Source organism: Mobula hypostoma, chromosome 21 (genome assembly GCF_963921235.1).
Source record: "Mobula hypostoma chromosome 21, sMobHyp1.1, whole genome shotgun sequence".
Taxonomy (NCBI): Eukaryota; Metazoa; Chordata; class Chondrichthyes; order Myliobatiformes; family Myliobatidae; genus Mobula; species Mobula hypostoma.
In genome coordinates, this window is record NC_086117.1 from 44692342 (window position 1) to 44712712 (window position 20371).

At 41.0% G+C, this 20371-nt stretch overlaps 1 protein-coding gene across 2 annotated transcripts in view; it reads left to right on the forward strand.

Annotated features, from left to right (window-relative positions):
- The window catches only part of LOC134359966 (tubulin beta chain-like), a 47653-nt gene extending 28327 nt beyond the window's left edge, over nucleotides 1-19326 (forward strand). The window contains exons 2-4 of one of the 2 annotated variants that reach the window (XM_063073879.1): nucleotides 1531-1639; nucleotides 14077-14187; nucleotides 18220-19326. In XM_063073879.1, the coding sequence (XP_062929949.1) occupies nucleotides 1531-1639; nucleotides 14077-14187; nucleotides 18220-19277 (1278 nt within the window). In that variant the 3' untranslated portion in view covers nucleotides 19278-19326. The remainder of the gene's footprint in view (nucleotides 1-1530; nucleotides 1640-14076; nucleotides 14188-18219) is intronic. The other variant, XM_063073880.1, reaches the window with a different exon arrangement.
- Nucleotides 19327-20371: the final 1045 nt, after the last annotated feature.

Below are 20371 nucleotides of genomic sequence, written 5' to 3' on the forward strand. Positions count from 1 at the left end.
ACAGCTGTGCCATATTCTTTCCATTTCTTGATGATTGACTTAACTGTACTCCAAGGGATTTCAGTGACTTGGAAATTTTCTTGTATCCATCTCCTGACTTGTGCTTTTCAATAACCTTCCCATGGTGTTACTTGGAGTGTTCTTTTGTCTTCATGGTGTAGTTTTTGCCAGGATACTTACTCACCAGCAGTTGGACCTTCCAGATACAGGTGTATTTTTACTACAGTCAATTGAAACACCTTGACTGCACACAGTGATCTCCATTTAACTAATTATGTGACTTCTAAAACCAACTGGCTGCACCAGTGGTGATTTGGTGTGTCATATTAAAGAGGGTGAATACCTATGCAATCAATTATTTTGTGTTTATATTTGTAATTAATTTAGATCACTTTGTTGAGATTTGCTTTCACTTCGACACGAAAGAGTCAAAAAAGCCAAATTAAATCCATTGTGATTCAATGTTATAAAACAATAAAACATGAAAATTTCTGCTGGGGGGGAATACGTTTTATAGGCACTGTATATTTTACGTAATGTACTATATTGTACTGCAGCCACAAAACAACAAATTTCACGACATATGTCAGTTAAACCTGATTTTGATCTGTAGGTCCTGTTGCATGTAGGTATGGGCTAAGTGCTGCAATCATTGGCCAGTGCTCTCACTTTTGACTAAAATAGATGGAAGACAAATGATAAAGTGGTTATAAATAATTGGATTCAGGATACCGCCATCAGGAACATCCACAGTCATAGAATTGGTGATCAACAGCTACATTCATATTTCTTTTTTTCTAAGCATGGCTCCATCCACTGAAGAATTTCCCTGCGTTCTCATGATTTTATTTCTTTTTCCATGGGTGTGTTGAGGAAAGGAGTTCATGACTCATGAACTGATCAGGTTGGCAGAGAGTAAGTGAAGAGATTCTCCAGTTTGTGTCCACATGGAAGCAGACCTCTCAGTCCACTGTGTCTATGCCATCATCAACCACACATTTACACCAGTCCTTCCCTAACCCATATACTCAAGTGGACTATGATATTTTTCTCCTGAAGACAGTTTCTTTTCAGTTGCTGTTGTCTGCACTGTAAAATTGAGACATTGTTGTATATTACTACTTGCTAGTTTTTTTTAGGAAATCGGTTTTGATGAAGAAAGCCTTTAATTTATTTTATCCTTCAGAATACATTTGACCATTCTCAAAATTGTTTGCTTAATAAAGCTAGTGTTGTGGTCTAAGTCTTCCAGCTAGATAAGCCAAATACTTAATGGGATACTCACTTACGTGTGTCTCATCTGTATTTAACTTGTATATCTTTTATTTCAAAATATAACAATGCACAAGTTTTTTCATTAGCTCAAGTGGGCTCTGTTAAGAATGTACCACTTTAGAAGTGTAAAAGGCTCAGGGATCAGGGATGAATTACCTCCAATTAATGATAGTGTCCATACATTCTAGATCTAGTTCTCTTAAACATGCCTTACTGATTTACATATGTTAACAATGACTTTATATTTTATTTTAGTTCTGGGAAGTTATTAGTGATGAGCATGGCATCGATCCTACTGGAACCTACCATGGAGACAGTGATCTCCAGCTGGAGAGAATTAATGTCTATTATAATGAGGCTACAGGTATTAATTGGCATATTTATATATCTTAGGTTATATAATATGGATAAAAATAGTGATTGCTCCCTACATCACATTCTGTGATCAATTCCACCTTTTACAATTCTAGAATTGTTTAGAACTTTAAAAAAAAATTCTGCTGCCAATAACATATTTGGTAATTTGTGTCCCATAAGAATGGTACAACCTGGTACTTCAGGACAAAGAGAGATAATTTCCTTAGAAATTTTGTGGATTTGATCAAACACCCTCAAAGTTCAACATTATTTTTAACACTTGATTCATAAAGAGATGTCAGGTATTAAAATCTCTCCCCTTGCAATAACAATCCAAAATCAGGGGGCTTTTAGTAACTAATACCAAGTGGGAAGTACAGAAATACCTTCTGATAATTAATTTAATTATCTGTATTTTGAATGGAAGCACAAACCAATAAGAACATATCCAAGTTCAAACAAGTGCAGAAGACATCACCAGAAGGCAAACAATTTGGGGGCATTTTTCTACCTTTGACTGCTGTTTTGCCTTCTTCCCTGCCCCTTCCCACTGCCACTCTGGTGAGTAGAGAAATTAATACTCACTGATGTCTACTGAAATCAGTTTGTAAGGTAGTAATATTCTGTACATGCAATAAGAGTCCCTGTTGGAGGCTTCCATTACAGGTTAAGTTTGATGAGAGACACATGGTACAATCAGACTTTAGGATCACCTGCTACTGAAGAACATATATTTTTCTAACATTTACTTGTACTGTATGTGACGCTCATTCCAACTCCACATTTAGAGAGCTTGGGCCTCCACTCACTGCATCATAGTCCCAGATCAATTGACCCTAGCTGAGACTTTTAGCAATGGAGATTCAATCTTCATTGAATCTCTCCCTTTTTATGCATAAGCCCCATATCCCAATATCATTGCAACCTTACAGCTTCGACTGCTAATGTAAGATAATCCTCTGAAACCCCTACATATCCTAACCCTGCAGGAATGTGATTGCCTATTTACACAGCTTCTGTCTCAGACATGGGTTGCCTCACAAGAGGGTTCAAGGATAAAGTTTAAAACCCTTCAAATTCAATTATGCTTCTAGTCTTCTATCCTAACCAAATCTACGAGTTACAGATATCTTGAAAGACCAAAAGACAGCAAATGCTTAGCCCATTAGCCAACAGTTGTGGAGAGAGAAACAGAATTAATGTTTCAGGTAAATGACCTTCCATTAAAAATTACATTTGGAAATCAAAGATATTCTCATCTGTGGCAGGGCAAAGAGGGTGGTAGGAACGAAAAAAATATCTGTCATGGTGTAGAGACCAAGAGATTTGTTACTAATGTTTATTAATGTTACTATTGCTGTTTGAGAAAGGGTGGTGAAGATTCCTCCTGGTGTTTAGCCCTCCTTTCATAAAAATGCTGCAACAAGAAGTGTGGCCGTTTAGACCCTCAAAGTTTCTTGGCAATGAGCAATTGTCAGTTCTATTCCCTTGCTTTTACTGGAGTCTATCCGTTCTCCATACCAATATCCTTGATTTTGTTTCCAATATACCTTCACAGGAAGCAAATTGTGTTTCATAGCTACAGGATCTGATCAGCAGCTGTGTTGTGTCCTTCATTAAGTAACTTGTTTCCTGTCAACTCAAAAACTTTCCATTACAGGGCACCAGTCAGGAGAGTGATGGAGTATGCTTCATTTAACCGAATAAGTGTAGCTTCAACAACACTCACAAAGCTTAGAGGAAACCAGCCTGCTCGAATACCTACCAGCCTAAGCATTCATTCCTTCCACAACTGTTTTCACTCTGTAGACTACCCTACATTGTTCTGACAACACCACCCAAAAAGTTCTAGGATAGCCAGCACATGGGAACACGACTACCTAAGTGGTCTCTTCCAAGTCCTCCAGGTGCCAAGATCAAGGAAATTCTCAGTCTCTTGAAAAAGTAGTGATTATATTCACATTTATTCATGGGAGTCCTTGGCTCATCACTGCCCAGAATCGAGGAACATATGGAATTGGTCTGGATGCCTAGAGTTTCTTGATTGTGTTGATTGAAACACTTCCAATTGGGAATCCATACAGAAGCATGGAGTGAGAGGCTTTGTTCATGTTACCATTCTATTCTTTAAAGATCTGTAGGAAGGCGAGGAATCCCCAGACCTGTAGAAGTTTCAGCAGCTCTCCTTTTGTTCGGATTGAAGCAGAGGAGGGATTTTGTCTTTGACGTAGACCACCACAAGAGGAGCTGCCCAATGGGGGCTAACCTGGACAATAAATCTCATGGCAGCCACTTTATTTATAATCAAGCAGCACCAAAAAGGTTAATGACAAGATATTAGGAATCAACCACACCATGTAGACAGAACAGTACCTGGGATATTCAACTCCTTAATCTTCAGTCATATATACTATGAGTGCACAACTTTGCTTTATCAATATAAAAATGTAATTTATTAATTTTATCTTCCGGACGTGAGATTTGGTGATGTTTATAACGGTCTGAAGTTGCTCTTGAGAAGGCAGCAATGGGCCCACTTGACTACCTAAGGTCTATGTTGCGAGTTGCCAGACTTTAATCCAGTAGTTTTGAAAGAATACTGACACATATGCAAACGGAGATGCTGCAGGAGTTGGTGGCATTTCCACCAGTATGGCTTTTATCAGTTCATCTCCGTGGTGGTGTGCTGATGTAAAGTATTGTTATGATTATACTAATGAGTCATTCTGCATTGCTGGAGCTAATCTGTAGTCACAAGGTGCAAAGGAAAGATAAATATCAAGCTTCCTCAGTGTTGCTGTGTCGGGCGTTCCAGAATATTGATTTATTTTTACGAAGGTAAGCTGCTGTCAGGATAGAGAGAAATGTGGATATGGTATATTGCCGTGAGGGAAGCTTCAGGTGTGAATGGTGCCGTTCAAAAAAGCTTTGAGTTGTTGAACACACCTTGTTAAAAATGGTTATTGCCTGAGTGGTGTGATTGTTACTTGCCACGCTTCAATTAAAGCCAAAATGTTGTCCACTATTTTCTGCAGGTAGCTACGAAAACAAACCTCACGGTTGTATATGGTGACATGTATGTACTTTAATAATAAATTTACTTTTGAATATTTAACTTTGAATTGTTTCATTATCTAAGGAATTGTAAATTGTGCTGAACTGTGTGTAATAATTAGCGACTGACAGTATAAAGGTGAGTAAGTCATTGATGAAGCAGCTAAATGTACTTGAGCCTAGAAGGCAGCCATGAAGAACTCCTTCAATAATTATTTGGACTGAGATAATTGATCTTCAAGTGTTAGTAGCTATAATTTTTAGTCAAGATATGCCTCCACTTCCCATCTTGATACCCTGTGTTTTAGATTTTGCAACAATTTTTGGTTGTCCTTCCTCAAATTATTCTTCAATGCCAAAGGCAGGCATTCTTGCCTTATCTTTGGAAATCGGCTGCTATCACATTACATTACAATTTTATTACAGGCAAACCTTGTTTGTACTGACTGTACTAAGAGTGAGGGGTCTAGTCTGAATTCAAATTCACTTTGGTAATCACATTACTGGTTAATAGTGGGTGCTACTTGATTGTTGATCCTTTCCATCACTTTTGGAATGGTTAGGAACAGGTCTGGTTAGATTGTCCTTTTAGGGCACAGGACATAGCTCCATTTTTCCAACTGGGGTGCAGTTCAGGACCTCGGGGCCTCAGTACTCAGTGCATGCAATTTGTACCATAATTTTGTATACCTCAATCAGATCTGCTCTTATTCTCCTACACTCTAGTCCTAACCTATTCATGGTTTTCCTACAACTCAGGTGTTCGAGTCTGGCAACATCCTTGTAAATTTCCTCTGGACTGGTAGTCTTATTGATATCTTTCCTCTAGATAGGTGACCAGAACTGCACACAATACTCTAAATTAGGCTTCACCGTGGTCTTGTATAACTTCAACATAGCGTCCCAGCTCCTGTAACACAATACTTTGATTTATGAAGGCCAATATGCCAAAGGCTCTCTTTACAACACTATCTACCTGTGATTACACGTTCAAGGAATTATGTATCTGCATTCCCAGATCCCTCTTCTGCCACACTCCTTCAATGTGATTGTGGCTGATCATCCAAATTCCATACCCTGATCCAGCTTTCTCTGCATTTCCCTTGATCCCTCTGGCCCTAAGAAAAATATCCAACTCCTTTTTGAAGTTAATGATTCGGCTTCAACTGCTTTCAGTGGTAGGGAGTTATATAGGTTCACAACACTCTCTGGGAGGGACATTCTCCTTATCTCAGTCTTTAAAAAATGCTAGCAGGGCCAATCAGGACATACTGTGTGCTTCAGATCACGGTAATTATGCACTTGTCAAGGACCAATAAAAAGAATTCAGATTTAAGTGGAGCAGTCATTGTGGATGTGACTATAGTTTGAGTGGGCCCGTGTTAGAATGGAGAGTTTGAGGCTTTGGCTTAAAGGTGCTTTGGTGAGAAGAGGTGAGAGCTAAGGTAAATTTCTGGGAAGTTTCTTTCTTTCTTTCTTTCTTTGTCTATTAGTGCCTAGCTAGTGTGGTGAGAATGGGTCCAGGGCTACTGGTTCAGGTCAGATGTGGGAATTCCGGGAGACCTCCAGACTACATCTGTGTGAGGTACACCCAGCTGCAGCTCCTTACAGACCAGGTTAGGAAAGCGGAGCTACAGCTGGATGAGCCACAGCTCTAAGAGAATGTGGAGACAGATAAGACCTACAGACAGCAGGCAGGTAGTCGACCATAAGTTATGGGAGGTAGGCAGCTGGGGGAATGTCAGGGTAGGGAAAACAGAATAGATAGACAGTGCAGAGTTCTCCTCATTAGTGGGTATACGGCTTTGCACGGTGTTGGGGGAAACAAGGGGAAGCTGCAGCAACCAGGTTTCTGACACTGACCATGGCTCTAGCTCAGAAGGGAAGGGGGAGAAGAGCAATGCAGTTGTGATGGGTGATTCAATGGACTATAAGACATAGGAGCAGGATTAAGCCATTTGCCCCATAGAGTCTGCTCTGTCATTCCATCATTGCTGATTTATTATCCCTCTCAACCCCATTCTCCCGCTCTACCTGTACCTTTCATGCTCTTACTAATCAATCACGGCTTTAAATATACCCAATGACTTGGCCTCCACAGCCATCTGTGGCAATGAATTCCACAAATTCACCACCTTCTGGCTAAAGAATGTTCTTGTCTCTGTTCTAAAGGGACGTCCCTCTGTTCCAAGGCTGTGCCCTCTGGTACTTGACTCACTCACGATAGGAAACATCTTCTCCACATCCACTCTATCTAGGTCTTCCAATGTTTGACAGGTTTCAATGAGATTAACCCTCCTTCTTCTAAACTCCAGCAGTTACAGGCCTGGAGCCATCAAATGCTCTTCATACTCAGGATCACTCTCATAAACCCCCTTGGACCCTCTCCAATGAAAGCACATCCTTAATTGGAAAAGCAGCCCAAACTGCTGGCCGTATTCCAAGAGCGGTTTGACCAGTGCTTTATAAAGCCTCAACATTATCCTTGCTTCTATATTCTTGTCCTCTCGAAATGAATGCTAACATTGCATTTGCCTTCCTCACTACTGATTCAGTGACTTTGGCTGAGTGGTGTAATAACAACAGCTTCTCACTCAATGTCAATAAGACCAAGGAACTGATTGTAGACTTCAGGAGAGGGAAACCAGAGGTCCATGAGCCAGTAATCATTGGAGGGTCAGAGGTGGAGAGGGTCAGTAACTTTAAAATCCTGGGTGTCATTATTTCTGAGGACCTGTCCTGGACCCATCATATAATTCCGAAGAAAGGATGACAGTGCCTCTACTTCCTTGGGAGTCTGTGGAAATATAGCATGTCATCAAAAATCTTGGCAAGCTTCTATTGATGTGTGGTGGGAAGTGTGCTGACTGGCTGCACTATGGCGTGGTATAGAAACACCAATGTCTTTGAGTGGAAAATCCTACAAAAGGTAGTGGATTCGAATACATCATGAGTAAAGCCCTCCCAATCAATGAGCACATCTACATGAAACATTGCCATAGAAAAGCAGCATCCATCATCAAAGATCCTCACCACCCAGGCCATGCTCTTTTCTTGCTGCTGCCATCAGGTGGAAGGTACAGTTACCTCAGGACTTGCACCACCAGGTTCGAAACCAATTACTACCCCTCAACTACCAGGCTCTTCAACAAAAGGGGGTAACTGCACTCATTTAAGGACTCTTTTTTCTTGTTATTCATGTAAATTACTTATTGCTATTTATTTATCTGTCTCCCGCCAGTCAGCGGATCTTCTATCCATGCAAGTATCTTTCCTGTAATACCACAGGCTTTTATTTTGCAGCCTGAGGTTCAGCACCTTGTAAAAAGCCGCCTTAAGATCTAAGTAACAACATCTACTGACTCTCCTTTGTCTATTCTGCCTATTATCTCAAAGAATTCCAATGAATTTGTCAGGCAATATTTCTCTTTAAGGAAACCATGCTGACTTTGGCCTATTTTATCATGTCCCACCAAAACCTCATCTTCAATAATGGACTCCAACATATTCCCAACCACTGAAGTCAGGTTAACTGGCCTATAATTTCCTTTCTTTGGCCTCCATCCCTTCTTAAAGAGTGGGGTGACATTGCAATTTTCTGGTCCTTTGGAACCATTCCAGAATCTGGTGATTCTTGAACACTGCTAATGCCTCCACAATCTTTTCATCTACCTCTTTAAGAGCCCTGGGGTATAGTCCATCTCATCCAAGTGACTTATCTACCTTCAGACTTCTCAGCTTCCCTGGCACTTTCTCCTTGGTAATAGCAACTACACTCACCTCTATCCTCTGACACCCTTGAATATCTGGTATACTACTAGTGTCTTCCATCGTGGAGACTAACGCAAAATACTTATTAAGTTCGTCTGTCATTTACTACCTCTCCAGCATCATCTTCCAGAGGTACAAATTCCTCTCGCCTCACTTTTACTCTTTTATATATCTGGACAAAACTTCTGGTATATTATTGGCTAGCTTGCCTTCATATTTCATCTTTTCTCTCCTTAGTGCTTTTTTAGTTGCCTTCTGTTGGTTTTTAAAAGCTTCCCAGTTTTCTAACTTCCCACTAATTTTTGCTATATTATGTACCCTCTCTTTTGTTTTTATGCTGTCTTTGACTTCCCCTGCCTGCCACGATAGCCTCATCCTCCGTTTAGAATATTTTTTCTTCTTTAGAATGTATCTATCTTGCACCTTCTGAATTGTTCCCAGAAGCTCCAGCCATTGCTATTCTGCCGTCAATTCTGCTAGTGTCCCCTTCCAATCAACTTTGGCTGGCTCACCTCATGCCTCTGAAATTCCCTTTACTCCATTGTAATACTGATACATCTGATTTTATGTTTTTCTCAAACTGCTGGGTGAATTCTATCATATGATCTCTGCCTCGTGAGGGTTCCTGTACCTTAAGTTCAAATCAAATCTGGTTCCTTACACATACTCAATGCAGCATTTCCTTTTCCCAAGTGGACTCAACCACGGGCTGTTCCAAATATTTAATTGGGGGAGGGAGAATTATGATGCTATTAGTCAGGAACTTGGGAATGGATGTAGTCAGTGAAATGCACAACAGAAATATGGAGGTTGTTCAGGGAGCAGGGGATTTTGGATAAGACTATTCCAATTGAGACAGGGATAGGATGTTAGGATTAAGGAACCGTGGTTGACAAGAGGTGGAACATCTAGTCAAGTGGAAGAAAGAAGCTTACTTAAGGTTTAGGAAACATGGATCAGACAGGGCTCTAGAGAGTTACAAGGTAGCCAGGAAGAAGTTGAAGAATGGACTTAGGAGAGCTGGAAGGCAGCATGACAAGGTCTTGATCAATAGGATTAGGGAAAGCCCAAGGCATTCAACATGTATGTGATGGCTAGAATGAGAGCAGGTCTGATCGGGGTAGAAGAGGAAACATGCCTGGAGTCAGAGGAGATGCAAGGTCCTTAATGAATACTTTGCTTCAGTGCTCATCAGTGTGAAGGACCTTGATGCCTGTGAGGACAGTGTAAAACAGACTAATGTGCTGGAGCATGTAAGAAAAAGTATGTGCAAGAACTTTTGAAAACATTAGAATAGATAAGTCCCCAGGGCCAGATGGGATATACCTCCGGTTACTACTATAAGAGAGGAAAGAGATTGCTACACCTTTGGCTATGATCTTTGACTCCTCACTGATCACAAGAGTAGTACTAGATGCTTGGAGGGTGGCAAATGTTTCTTTCTTGAAGAAAGGGAGTAGGGGGAATCCTGGGAATTGTAGACCAGTGAGTCTTACTTCAGTATTGGGCAAATTATTGGAGAAGATTCTTAGAGACAGGATTTATGAGCATTTGGAGAAGTATAGTCTGATTAAGGATAGTCGGGATGGCTTTGTGAGGGGCAGGTCATGCTTCACGAGCCTAATTGAATTGTTTGAGGATATGACAAATTACAGTGATAATAGTAGAGCAGTGGTTGTGTATGCAGACTTTAGTAAGGTATTTGACAAAATTCCCCATGGTTGGCTCATCCATAAAGCCGGGAGCTATGGATCCAGGGAAACTTGGCTGTGGGGGTACAGAATTGGTTTGCCCATAGAAGGCAGAGTGATTGTAGATCAAGTGCATTCTGTCTGGAGATGAGTAACCAGCGGTGATCTGTAGGGATTTGTTCTGGAACACCTACTCTTTGTGATTTTTTTTTATAAATGATTTGGATGGGGAAGTGAAGGAGTGGGTTAGTAAGTTTGCGGATGACATAAAGGTTGGTCTACTTGTAAAGGTTGCAGCGGGGCATTAACGATGCAGATCTGAGCTGAGAAGTGGCAGATGAAGTTCAACCTGAGAAAGTACAAAGTGATTCACTTCAGAAGGTAAAATTTGAAGGCAGAATACAGGGTTAACAGCAGAGTTCTTGGCAGTGTGGAGGAACAGAGGGACCTTGTCCATAATCTCTCAAAGTTGCTGTGCAAGTTGATAGGGTTGTAATAAAAGTGAGTGGTGTGATGGTTCATTTTGGGGGATTGAGTTCGAGAGTGTGAGGTAATATTGCAGCTCTATAGAACCCTGGTTAGACCTCAATTGGAATATTGTGTTCAGTTCCAGTTGCTGAATTATGGAAGGATGTGGAAGCTTTAGAGAAGGTACAGAGGAGATTTACCAGGATGCTGGAAGTCTGGACTAGAGGGTATGCCTTTTGAAAACAGGCTGAGCAAGCAGGGGCTTTTCTCTCTGGAGTGAAGGAGGATGAGAGGTGACTTTATTTTATGTACAAAATGATCAGACACATCGATCACCTGGACAACCAGAGACTTTATACAAGGGGACTTAATTTTAAGGTGACTTGAGGAAAATATGGGAGGGGGGAATGTCAAAGGTAAGTTCTTTACACAGAGAGTGGTGGGTATGTGGAACACGCTTGAGGGGTGGTGGTAGAGGCAGATACATTAGGGGCATTTAAGAAACTTACACAAATACATAGTGTTAGAAAATTGGAGGGCTATGTAGGAGCTGTTGCGGCTTGTGAGGGGGAATGATGACACTGAGCAAAGAATCAGATTATGTAGTTCATTGGATGGAAAGCTCTGGTGTCTAAATCTCCTATCAGGCAGACCCTCAGAGTTGAGGATGACTTGGTTTGAGTGGATCTGGGGAGACTAATGAGGGCAGTGTTGTGACACAAAAACTCTACTTCGCATGTGACAAAAGACTGAGTAAGCGGGGTATGAGCCTTTTGCTGTTTTATCTGGACTTCTGTGCTCTAACGATGGACTAGCTCTTGGTGGCATCCTAAATGCTCTCTTCATTTTGTGCAATCGCGGGCAAAAGATTTCCATCAGTCTAAAGGGTTCTGCCATTTCCAGGAGGCTTCGAGAATGTCTTTGAACCGTTTTCCCTGTCACCTAGATATCTCTTGACGTGACAGTGCTCAGAATATAGTGACTATTTCTGGAGTCAGGTGTCACTCAACATCAGATTACCAAAACAAATGTTGCATTTCAACCTCCATGACAGCAAGCTATTACCAGGTGAATTCTGCTTCTCTGGGAAGAACGATGCTTACATAGAATCAGGTGTTGATGTATCTATTAGTTGCAGTGCATGTAAGTTTGGTGAAGAAGTTTATTATGTTGTGCTTCAGAGTATAGATTTCTAACTTCACTGCTCATCATGCAGCATTGGTTGCTCTCACAACATCTGTGATCGAGGATCTCCAAGGAAGAATCCGCAGTAGTCTGTACCACCTCCGTGGACGCTGATATGGTGGTCTGAGATGTCAAAATCAAGGAGATTTACCCATCACTAACTGAATTCCAGCTAACGTGACAAAACTTTGTAAATACAAGAGATTCTGCAGATTCTGGAAATCCAACTCCACAAGAGTGGATATCAGATCATTAGAAAATGATGTGGGAGAGATAGTAACACACAAAATGCTGGAGGAACTCGGCAGGTCAGGCAGCATCTAAGGAAATGAATAAACAGTTGATGTTTTGGGCCGAGACCCTTCATCAGGACTGGGAAAGGAAGGGGAAAGATTTCAGAATAAGAAGGCGGGGAAGGAAGACAAGCTAGAAGGTGATAGGTGAAACAACACACATAAAATGCTGGAGGAACTCAGCAGGCCAGGCAGCTTCTATGGAATTAAGTCAGGTTGGGTGGGGTTGACAGATGAAGTAAGAAGCTGGGAGGCGATGGGTGGAAAAGGCAAAGGGCTAGAGAATGTATCTGATAGGAGAGGAGAGTGGACCATGGGAGAAAGGGAGGAGGAGAAGCACTGGGGGGAGGTAGGATGCCACAGTAGGGAATAGAAGGCGGGGGGGGGGGGGAAGAAATTACCTGAAGTTGGAAAAATCAATATTTATGCCATCAGGCTTGGAGGCTACCTAGATGGAAAATGAGGTGTTGCTCTTCCAACCTGACAATGGCTTCGTTGTGGCAGAAGAGAGTGCCATATCTGACATGTCGGAACAGGGATAAGGATAGGAATTAAAATGGTTGGCCACAGGGAAATTCTGCTTTTTGCAGTTGATCAACAAAGTGGTCCCCCAATTTGTGCAGAGTCTCACCAGTGTAGAGGAGGCTGGATTGGGAGCACCAAAACAATAGACGACCCCGACAGATTCACAGGTGAAGTGTTGCTCACCTGGAAGGACAATTTGGGATCCTGAATGGAAGTGAGGAAGGAGGTGAATGGGCAGATGTAGTATTTCTGTCACTGGTAGGGATGTGTGCCGGAAGGGAGGTTAGTGGGGCGGGACAAATGTGGAAAGCGGAATGTGTGGGTGGGTTGGGGGGGGGGATTAAAGATGTATTTGGTAGTAGGGTTCCATTGAAGATGGTGGAAGTTGTAGAGAATGATGCATTGGATACGGAGACTTGTGGTGTTAGGTGGGGACAAGAGGAGCTCTATCCCTGTTAAAACAGTGAGAAGATGGAGTGAGTGCAGACGACTAGGTAATGGAGGAGATGCAAATGAGGGCAGCATCAGTAGTGCAGGAAGGGAGATCCTGTTCTTTGAAGCAGTAAGACATCTCTGATGTCCTGGAAAGCCTTTAGTGGTATCTTTGATCACTGAATCTGTCTTGACTTGAGTTACTGGCTATGATAACCTAATGCTATAGGCACAGCCAATCATCTCCACTTGAGTAGAACTGGATATCTGTTACGCTAACTGTCTCTAATACCTGGATAACTGACAGAGATAAATGCAGGACAGAGCTTCCTTAAAATGAAGAGTTATTGCAGCTTAGAGGAAGAATAAGGGTTTATTTACATAATATATGTGGAAATAATTTTGTACTGGTTAACAGGCACACTGAAGGGAACCAAATTGATCAACATTCTTCAGTCTATACAGCTTAGTTCTTTGGGTAGTGTGTATCTCTAAACTGTATTTGTGCAGTGGTTATTGCATCTGTGCATAGCTGTTGACTGATGTCATTGACACAATCAAAAACAGTCCTGAATTACTCTAGAGGTACTGTAAAAATTCTGAGTATAATGTAGCTCTGAGGTACTTAACGGAGAAATGATTTGAACTGCTACACATTTTATGGGCCTTTTCCATAATCTTAAGTTCATAACTACCTTCAAAGGTACTTAAAACAAAAATATATTAATTTCCTTCTTTTAAACCAGAATCTTAAACTTTCACTTTACACTTTCTGAGTACCAGGATCCAGACCTAGGTGACCGTGCAGTGCACTAATGGTACGTTGTGGTGTTTAGACAACTGCACAACGATGCTCGGGAGGTACTCTGCTGGTTGTAGGGAATGCATGAACAAGAATCTGCTATTAATGGTTAGGCTTCATGATAAAAATGCAAACAAAAAGAGTTTTGATTGAATTTCCAGTAACAAATTTCTAAACCAAGCTATGTTTTCATGATTTATTGACATATAATCTATTGGTGTAGGTGGTAAATATGTGCCTCGTGCGGTGCTGATGGATTTAGAACCTGGTACTATGGACTCCGTTCGCTCTGGACCTTTTGGACAGATTTTCAGACCTGATAACTTTGTGTTTGGTAAGTATAGCTTATAAAGCAAGAGAGACTTGCATTTGTATTGTGTCTTTGACTAGAGCTAAAGCAGTGTTTCAGTGGTTGTGTCATTATTATGTCGTAAAAGCATATCAAGATCTTCAGAAAGTAATGAGCTTTTGATGTCTTTTATCTTTACATTGACATAATGGATGCCCACTAGGATGCTGAGGACTATTAAGCATTGGACCTTTTACATATAGGCAGTTGGGCATCTGGTTTAATGTTTAGGTCTTGTTTAAGAGAGTTGTGGGTGGCCCTGTGGCACTTGCTTTGGTGGCAGGGTGCAATTCTGACTTTGGCCACTGGATGTCCCACTATAAGTAGCTGGTGGGAAAATCTGGAGGGGGGCAATAGTTTACAAGAGAAAGGTGGGGAGTAAGATTTATTGGACTTGGTTGGAGCGGGCATTGGTTTGATGGTCTGTAAACACTTCCTCTTATTGCACTGAGAATTAACAACTCATTTAAAAGTTGGAACTTAAAACAATACGGTAAAAATTCTCAGTGTTATCTAATACTGTTGAAGTAAAGACTGCAGGAAATTTGGGACTTAAGATCAATTCCCTACAGATTTTTGTTATTTGTTGCCTTTGTTAGGTTATTGAGCAGAAAAATATAGTAACTAAACAGCAATTGGCAACAAATCTGATCCTGGAGGAGCTCATGCGTCTCGATGGGACAACCCTCTCATTCCAGGAATTCACGCAGTGAACCTCCTTTGGATTGTCTGCAATGCTACTGCATTCTTTAAAAAGTTCAGAGACTAAAACTGTGTACACACCCTGTACAAATGTAACAATACTTTCCTGTTCTTAAACTCCAACCCCTTTGCAAAAATGTAATTTGCGCCTTAACTAGCATTGGATTTGCTTGCTATTTTTGTTTTTATTGTGATCAGTGTACTGGAGCACCTAGATCCCTCTAAGCTTCAGCCATTTGCAACTTAACTTGCTGAAGAACAGAACCTCACATTTCCCTGCATTAAATTCTATTTGCCAGATGTTTGCTGAATCGCTCTATCTGTGTACCCCTGCAGAATCACAGCGTACCCTTCTGCCCAGTCTCGTATCATGAGCAAACTATGAAACCTTGCCACCCTTCCCCAAAGCATTGATGTAAATGGAAAGCAGCTGAGGGCCAAGAACCAAACCTTAGGCTCCTCCACTGGTTACCTCCACTTAGTCTGAAAAGGACATGTTTATTCCGACCTCTTGATTTCTATGTGACAACTGGTTTTAAATTCATTCTAGCACACTTCATCCAATTGATGTACCAGCATCTCACATTGGAAATTTCCTATCAACCCTCAAAGAATCTGGACCAATTTGTCACCCATTAAGAATAAGGGTAATGAACTTGGATCGGTGCAGGAAATTACGATCTTGTGGATTTTACAGAAACTGGGCTGTTGTAAAGGCAGGATCAGCTGCTTGAAGTTCCGAGGTTTAGATGTTTTAAAAGAGGTTGGTGGGGGTGTTTAGGCAGGGTAACGGCATTGCTCATCAGGGATAATGAAGCAACTGCAGAAAGAGAAGATTTCATGGAGGGATAGTCTACTGAGTCAGTGTGGGTAGAAGGAGCAAATGCTCTATTGGTAGTATTCTGCAAGCTCCCAATACCCACTGAGACATGGAGGAGCAGGATAAGTAGGCAGATTTTGGAAAGGTGCAAAAATAACAGGCTTGTTCTTACACTGACTTCAACTTCCATACTGTTGATTGGCACCTCCTTCACGCAAAATGTTCAGATGGGGCAGAACTTGTTAGATGTGTCAAGAAAGGATTCCTGACACAGCATGCAGACAGACCAACTTGAGGTGAAGCCTGGACCTAGTACTTGGCAATGGATGTAAGAAAAATGGAAGATTATTTTCTGTGTAGGTGGGAAGGTTTAGATTAATTGTATACTAGGTTTATAATGGTTAGCATAAAATCGTGGCTCAAAGGGCCTGTACTGTTCTGTGATTTACTTTCATAAAATTCTATTGACTGGATTTGATTTTATTCAGCTTTCCTAAATGAACAGTTATTTCCTCTTCGATTATTGACCTCAGCATCTTGTCAACATTACGTTGTAAACTACAATTCCCCATCTTCTGTCTTACTGAACAAGGAAGTCACATTGGCTGCTTTCTAATCTAACTTGTACCCTTCCTGAATGAAGTGAGTTTTGAAAATTTTCAACCAATAGGCCCACTATTTCTGCAGCTACCTCCTTTAAAACTGCTGAGTTTAAGCCATGAGGTTCCAGTGATTTTTCTTGTCTTCAGTCCCATGAGTTTTGCTAATACTTTATCCCTTATCATAGGCATTTTTACATGTTTCTCCATAATATTTGAAATTAGCCCATCCCATATCTTAGGGATATTTGTAGTTCCCTACAAAGTTTATGTTATTTATGTTTGTCATGTAATGTTCTATGCAGTTGCTGCAAAATGCTGATGGATGTGTATGCCCATAATCATAAAATTGAACTTGAAGACTGATTCAACATATCTGTCTTTGTTTCCCATTATCAATTCAGCCCTCTCCCTATAAGGAGGTCCCACTCTTACCTTAGCCTCTGTCTTTATATATATATATATATATATATATATTAATTACACACACACACACACACACACACACACACACACACAAATAGGTACAGGAGTCAGCAATCGGGTCCACCGAGCCTACGTGCAATAAGATGATGGCTGATCTGGCCATGGTCTCAGCTCCAGCTACCTGCCTTTCCCCACAAGCCTTCATTTCCGTACTATGCAGGAATCTACGTATCTAATTGTGTCTTAATGAAGTAACCTCTTCTGCTTCCCTGGGCAGAGAATTCCACAGAATCACTACTCTGGGAAAACAAGTTTATCCTTTACTAACAACCGATCCTGCCTCTTACTGAATTCCTATAATTTTGATAAATTCCTAATGAGTGTTATAGACCAACTGTTTGAATGTCTGCCACTGTTCATCCAGTTGGTATGTAGATTAAAACCTTCCATCCTTCCATAATTGTAATTCCCTTCAAACATCCCCTCAATAGTTCTCTATTTCTACTCTGCCATATAGAGAAGTTACATTCTGAGGGTCTGTCCTCTACATCAACCATATCTTTCCCCTGATATTCATGATTTCAACCTAAGCTGATTCTACATTAACATCCATTGTCCCCATATCACAACTCAACATAGCTTTAATCCCTTTCTTAATTAACAATGCTGCCGTGCCTTCTTTCTCTTTTAACCTGTTCTTATAAAATATAATGTGAAATAACGATAATCCAGTCTTGGTCAGCCTGCAACTATGTCTCCACATAAGTTCATTCTTAAGTGTTGTTATCTGTATTATCAAGTCGTCTATCTTTTGAAAATGGTATGTGCATTCAAATAATGACAATTAAACTTGGATTTTTACAGTTAATACTGAAAATTAAGGACAAAATGCTCACCAATAATCTATCTTGTCCTGTGACGTCACTGTCCAGCACGTACAATGAGGCAGAGACTGGATAGTGTTATGCACGTTTTGTGATCTCAAACAACTTCTTCTGGTGTTAGATTTCCCTACTTTGATACAATTTGTGGGTACACTTTCTACCTTTATACACTTCATTTGCTGTTGCATTCTGCTCGTCATTTATCTATGTTACAAAACTGCACTATTACTTTATTTCTCTTCAATTTACAACTCTTCTATCAGATGTAATTAGAGAAAAGGAATTTGTTTCTCAAAAAATACTTCTGGACTGCAGGTATATAGAAATCTGTAAGATTGTTGTGAAGTGTGTTTGTAGTCATTAATAAAGCAGTAAAAGTTTGATTCGGAATGAAGGACAATGCTTATCTACTCTTGTAAAGTTCAGTTGTGTCACCAATGCTCTCCAGAATGAAAAGCAGTGAGATCATGCAGATTATCATCAGCTTTAAAAATAATATTGCAAACGATTACCAAAGAACAAAAGCAGGCTTATGGTTCTATTGCTTATGAGCCGTAAGGTTCTAATGTGTTCTAATGTCTTGCAGGTCAGAGTGGTGCTGGCAACAACTGGGCCAAAGGTCATTACACTGAAGGAGCTGAATTGGTTGACTCTGTTCTGGATGTGGTGAGGAAGGAGGCTGAGAGTTGTGATTGTCTCCAGGGATTCCAGCTCACCCACTCACTGGGTGGTGGTACCGGTGCTGGCATGGGTACACTTCTAATCAGTAAGATCCGTGAAGAATACCCTGACAGGATCATGAACACCTTTAGTATTGTACCCTCTCCTAAAGTATCAGACACTGTAGTAGAGCCCTATAATGCAACTCTATCTGTCCACCAGCTTGTAGAGAACACTGATGAAACTTACTGTATTGATAATGAAGCTCTTTATGACATTTGTTTCCGTACCCTTAAACTGACAACTCCTACTTATGGTGACCTGAATCACCTTGTGTCAGCCACCATGAGTGGCGTAACAACCTGTTTGCGATTCCCAGGGCAGCTGAATGCTGACTTGCGAAAACTCGCAGTAAACATGGTCCCTTTCCCCCGTCTGCATTTTTTTGTGCCAGGTTTTACTCCTTTGACCAGCCGTGGTAGCCAGCAGTACCGTGCCCTCACAGTACCCGAGCTCACCCAACAAATGTTCGATGCCAAGAACATGATGGCTGCCTGTGACCCTCGGCACGGCCGTTATCTGACCGTGGCCGCTGTTTTCCGTGGCCGTATGTCCATGAAAGAGGTGGATGAGCAGATGTTAAATGTACAGAATAAGAATAGTACCTACTTTGTGGAGTGGATCCCCAATAATGTTAAGACTGCTGTCTGTGACATCCCACCTAGAGGGCTCAAGATGTCTGCCACCTTCATTGGCAATACAACAGCCATCCAGGAGTTGTTCAAGCGCATCTCTGAGCAGTTTACTGCCATGTTTCGGAGGAAAGCGTTCTTGCATTGGTACACTGGCGAGGGCATGGAAGAGACTGAATTTACTGAAGCTGAAAGTAACATGAATGACCTGGTGTCTGAGTATCAGCAATATCAGGATGCCACATCTGGAGAGGAAGCTGAGGAAGAAGAACTAGGTGGAGAAGAAAATTAAGATATACAGTATATTGTGCATTTTGTCTATTGTCATTCTGCACTTTTATGTTTTCATATCAAATGCTACTTTTAAAAGGAATAAATTTAAATAATTTCAGTACAACTTTGTTTGAAGTGTTTTGTAGAACAGCACAGCACAGGAACAAGCCCTTCAGCCTGTCATGTTGTACACAATGTGTTATCAGAGGACAATCTTCAATACCCTGATGATGAGCAGTGGGAAGTATATATGGGCCTCTGAGCATTGTTTGGAATGTTGGCGACAGATTACAATAAGAGATAGAAAATACATGTAGGAAGAGATTTCAATACACAGATAGATCGGGGAAAATCAGCTTGGTGCTAAATCCCAAGAGAAGAATTTGTTAGAATGTTTCTGAGATGGCTCTCTAGTGAAGCTTGTGGTCGAGCCCACTGGGAAAAAGGCAGTTCTGGATTGGATGGGTGTAATGAACCAGATTCGATTAGGGAGATTTATGTAAAGGAAAAATTAGGAGGCAGTGATCATAATAAGATAGAACAGTTTTGAAGGGGGAAGCTAAAATCTGATGTTATCAGTATTACAGTGCAGTAAAGAGAACAACAGAAGCTTGAAAGAAGAAAGGGAACACTAGCAGGGATGCTGGCAGAGTAGCGATGGCTGGAGTTGCTGAGAGCAATTCAGAAAGGGACAGGATGGATGCATCCAAAACAAGTAGTATTCTAAAGGGAGAAAGAGGCAACCAATCTGACAAGGGAAGTCAACGATTGCATAAAACCAAAAGAGGGGGCATATATTATAGCACAAATTAATGGGAAGCTAGGGGATTAGGAAGTCTTTAAAATACAACAACAACTAAAAAAGCAATAACGAGAGAAAAGATGAAACATGAAGGTAAAACAGCCAATAAAATAGGATACCAAAGTTTTTTTTCAGATATATAAAGAGTGAAAGACAAGAGTGGATATCAGACTGTTGGAAATGGGTGGATAAACAGTCAGTGTTTTAGGACAGAGAAGTATCTCAGAGTAAAACATTGACTGTTCATTAATTTCCATAGATGCATCTGATGAAGGGTCTTGACCCAAAACGTCGACTGTTTACTCTTTTCC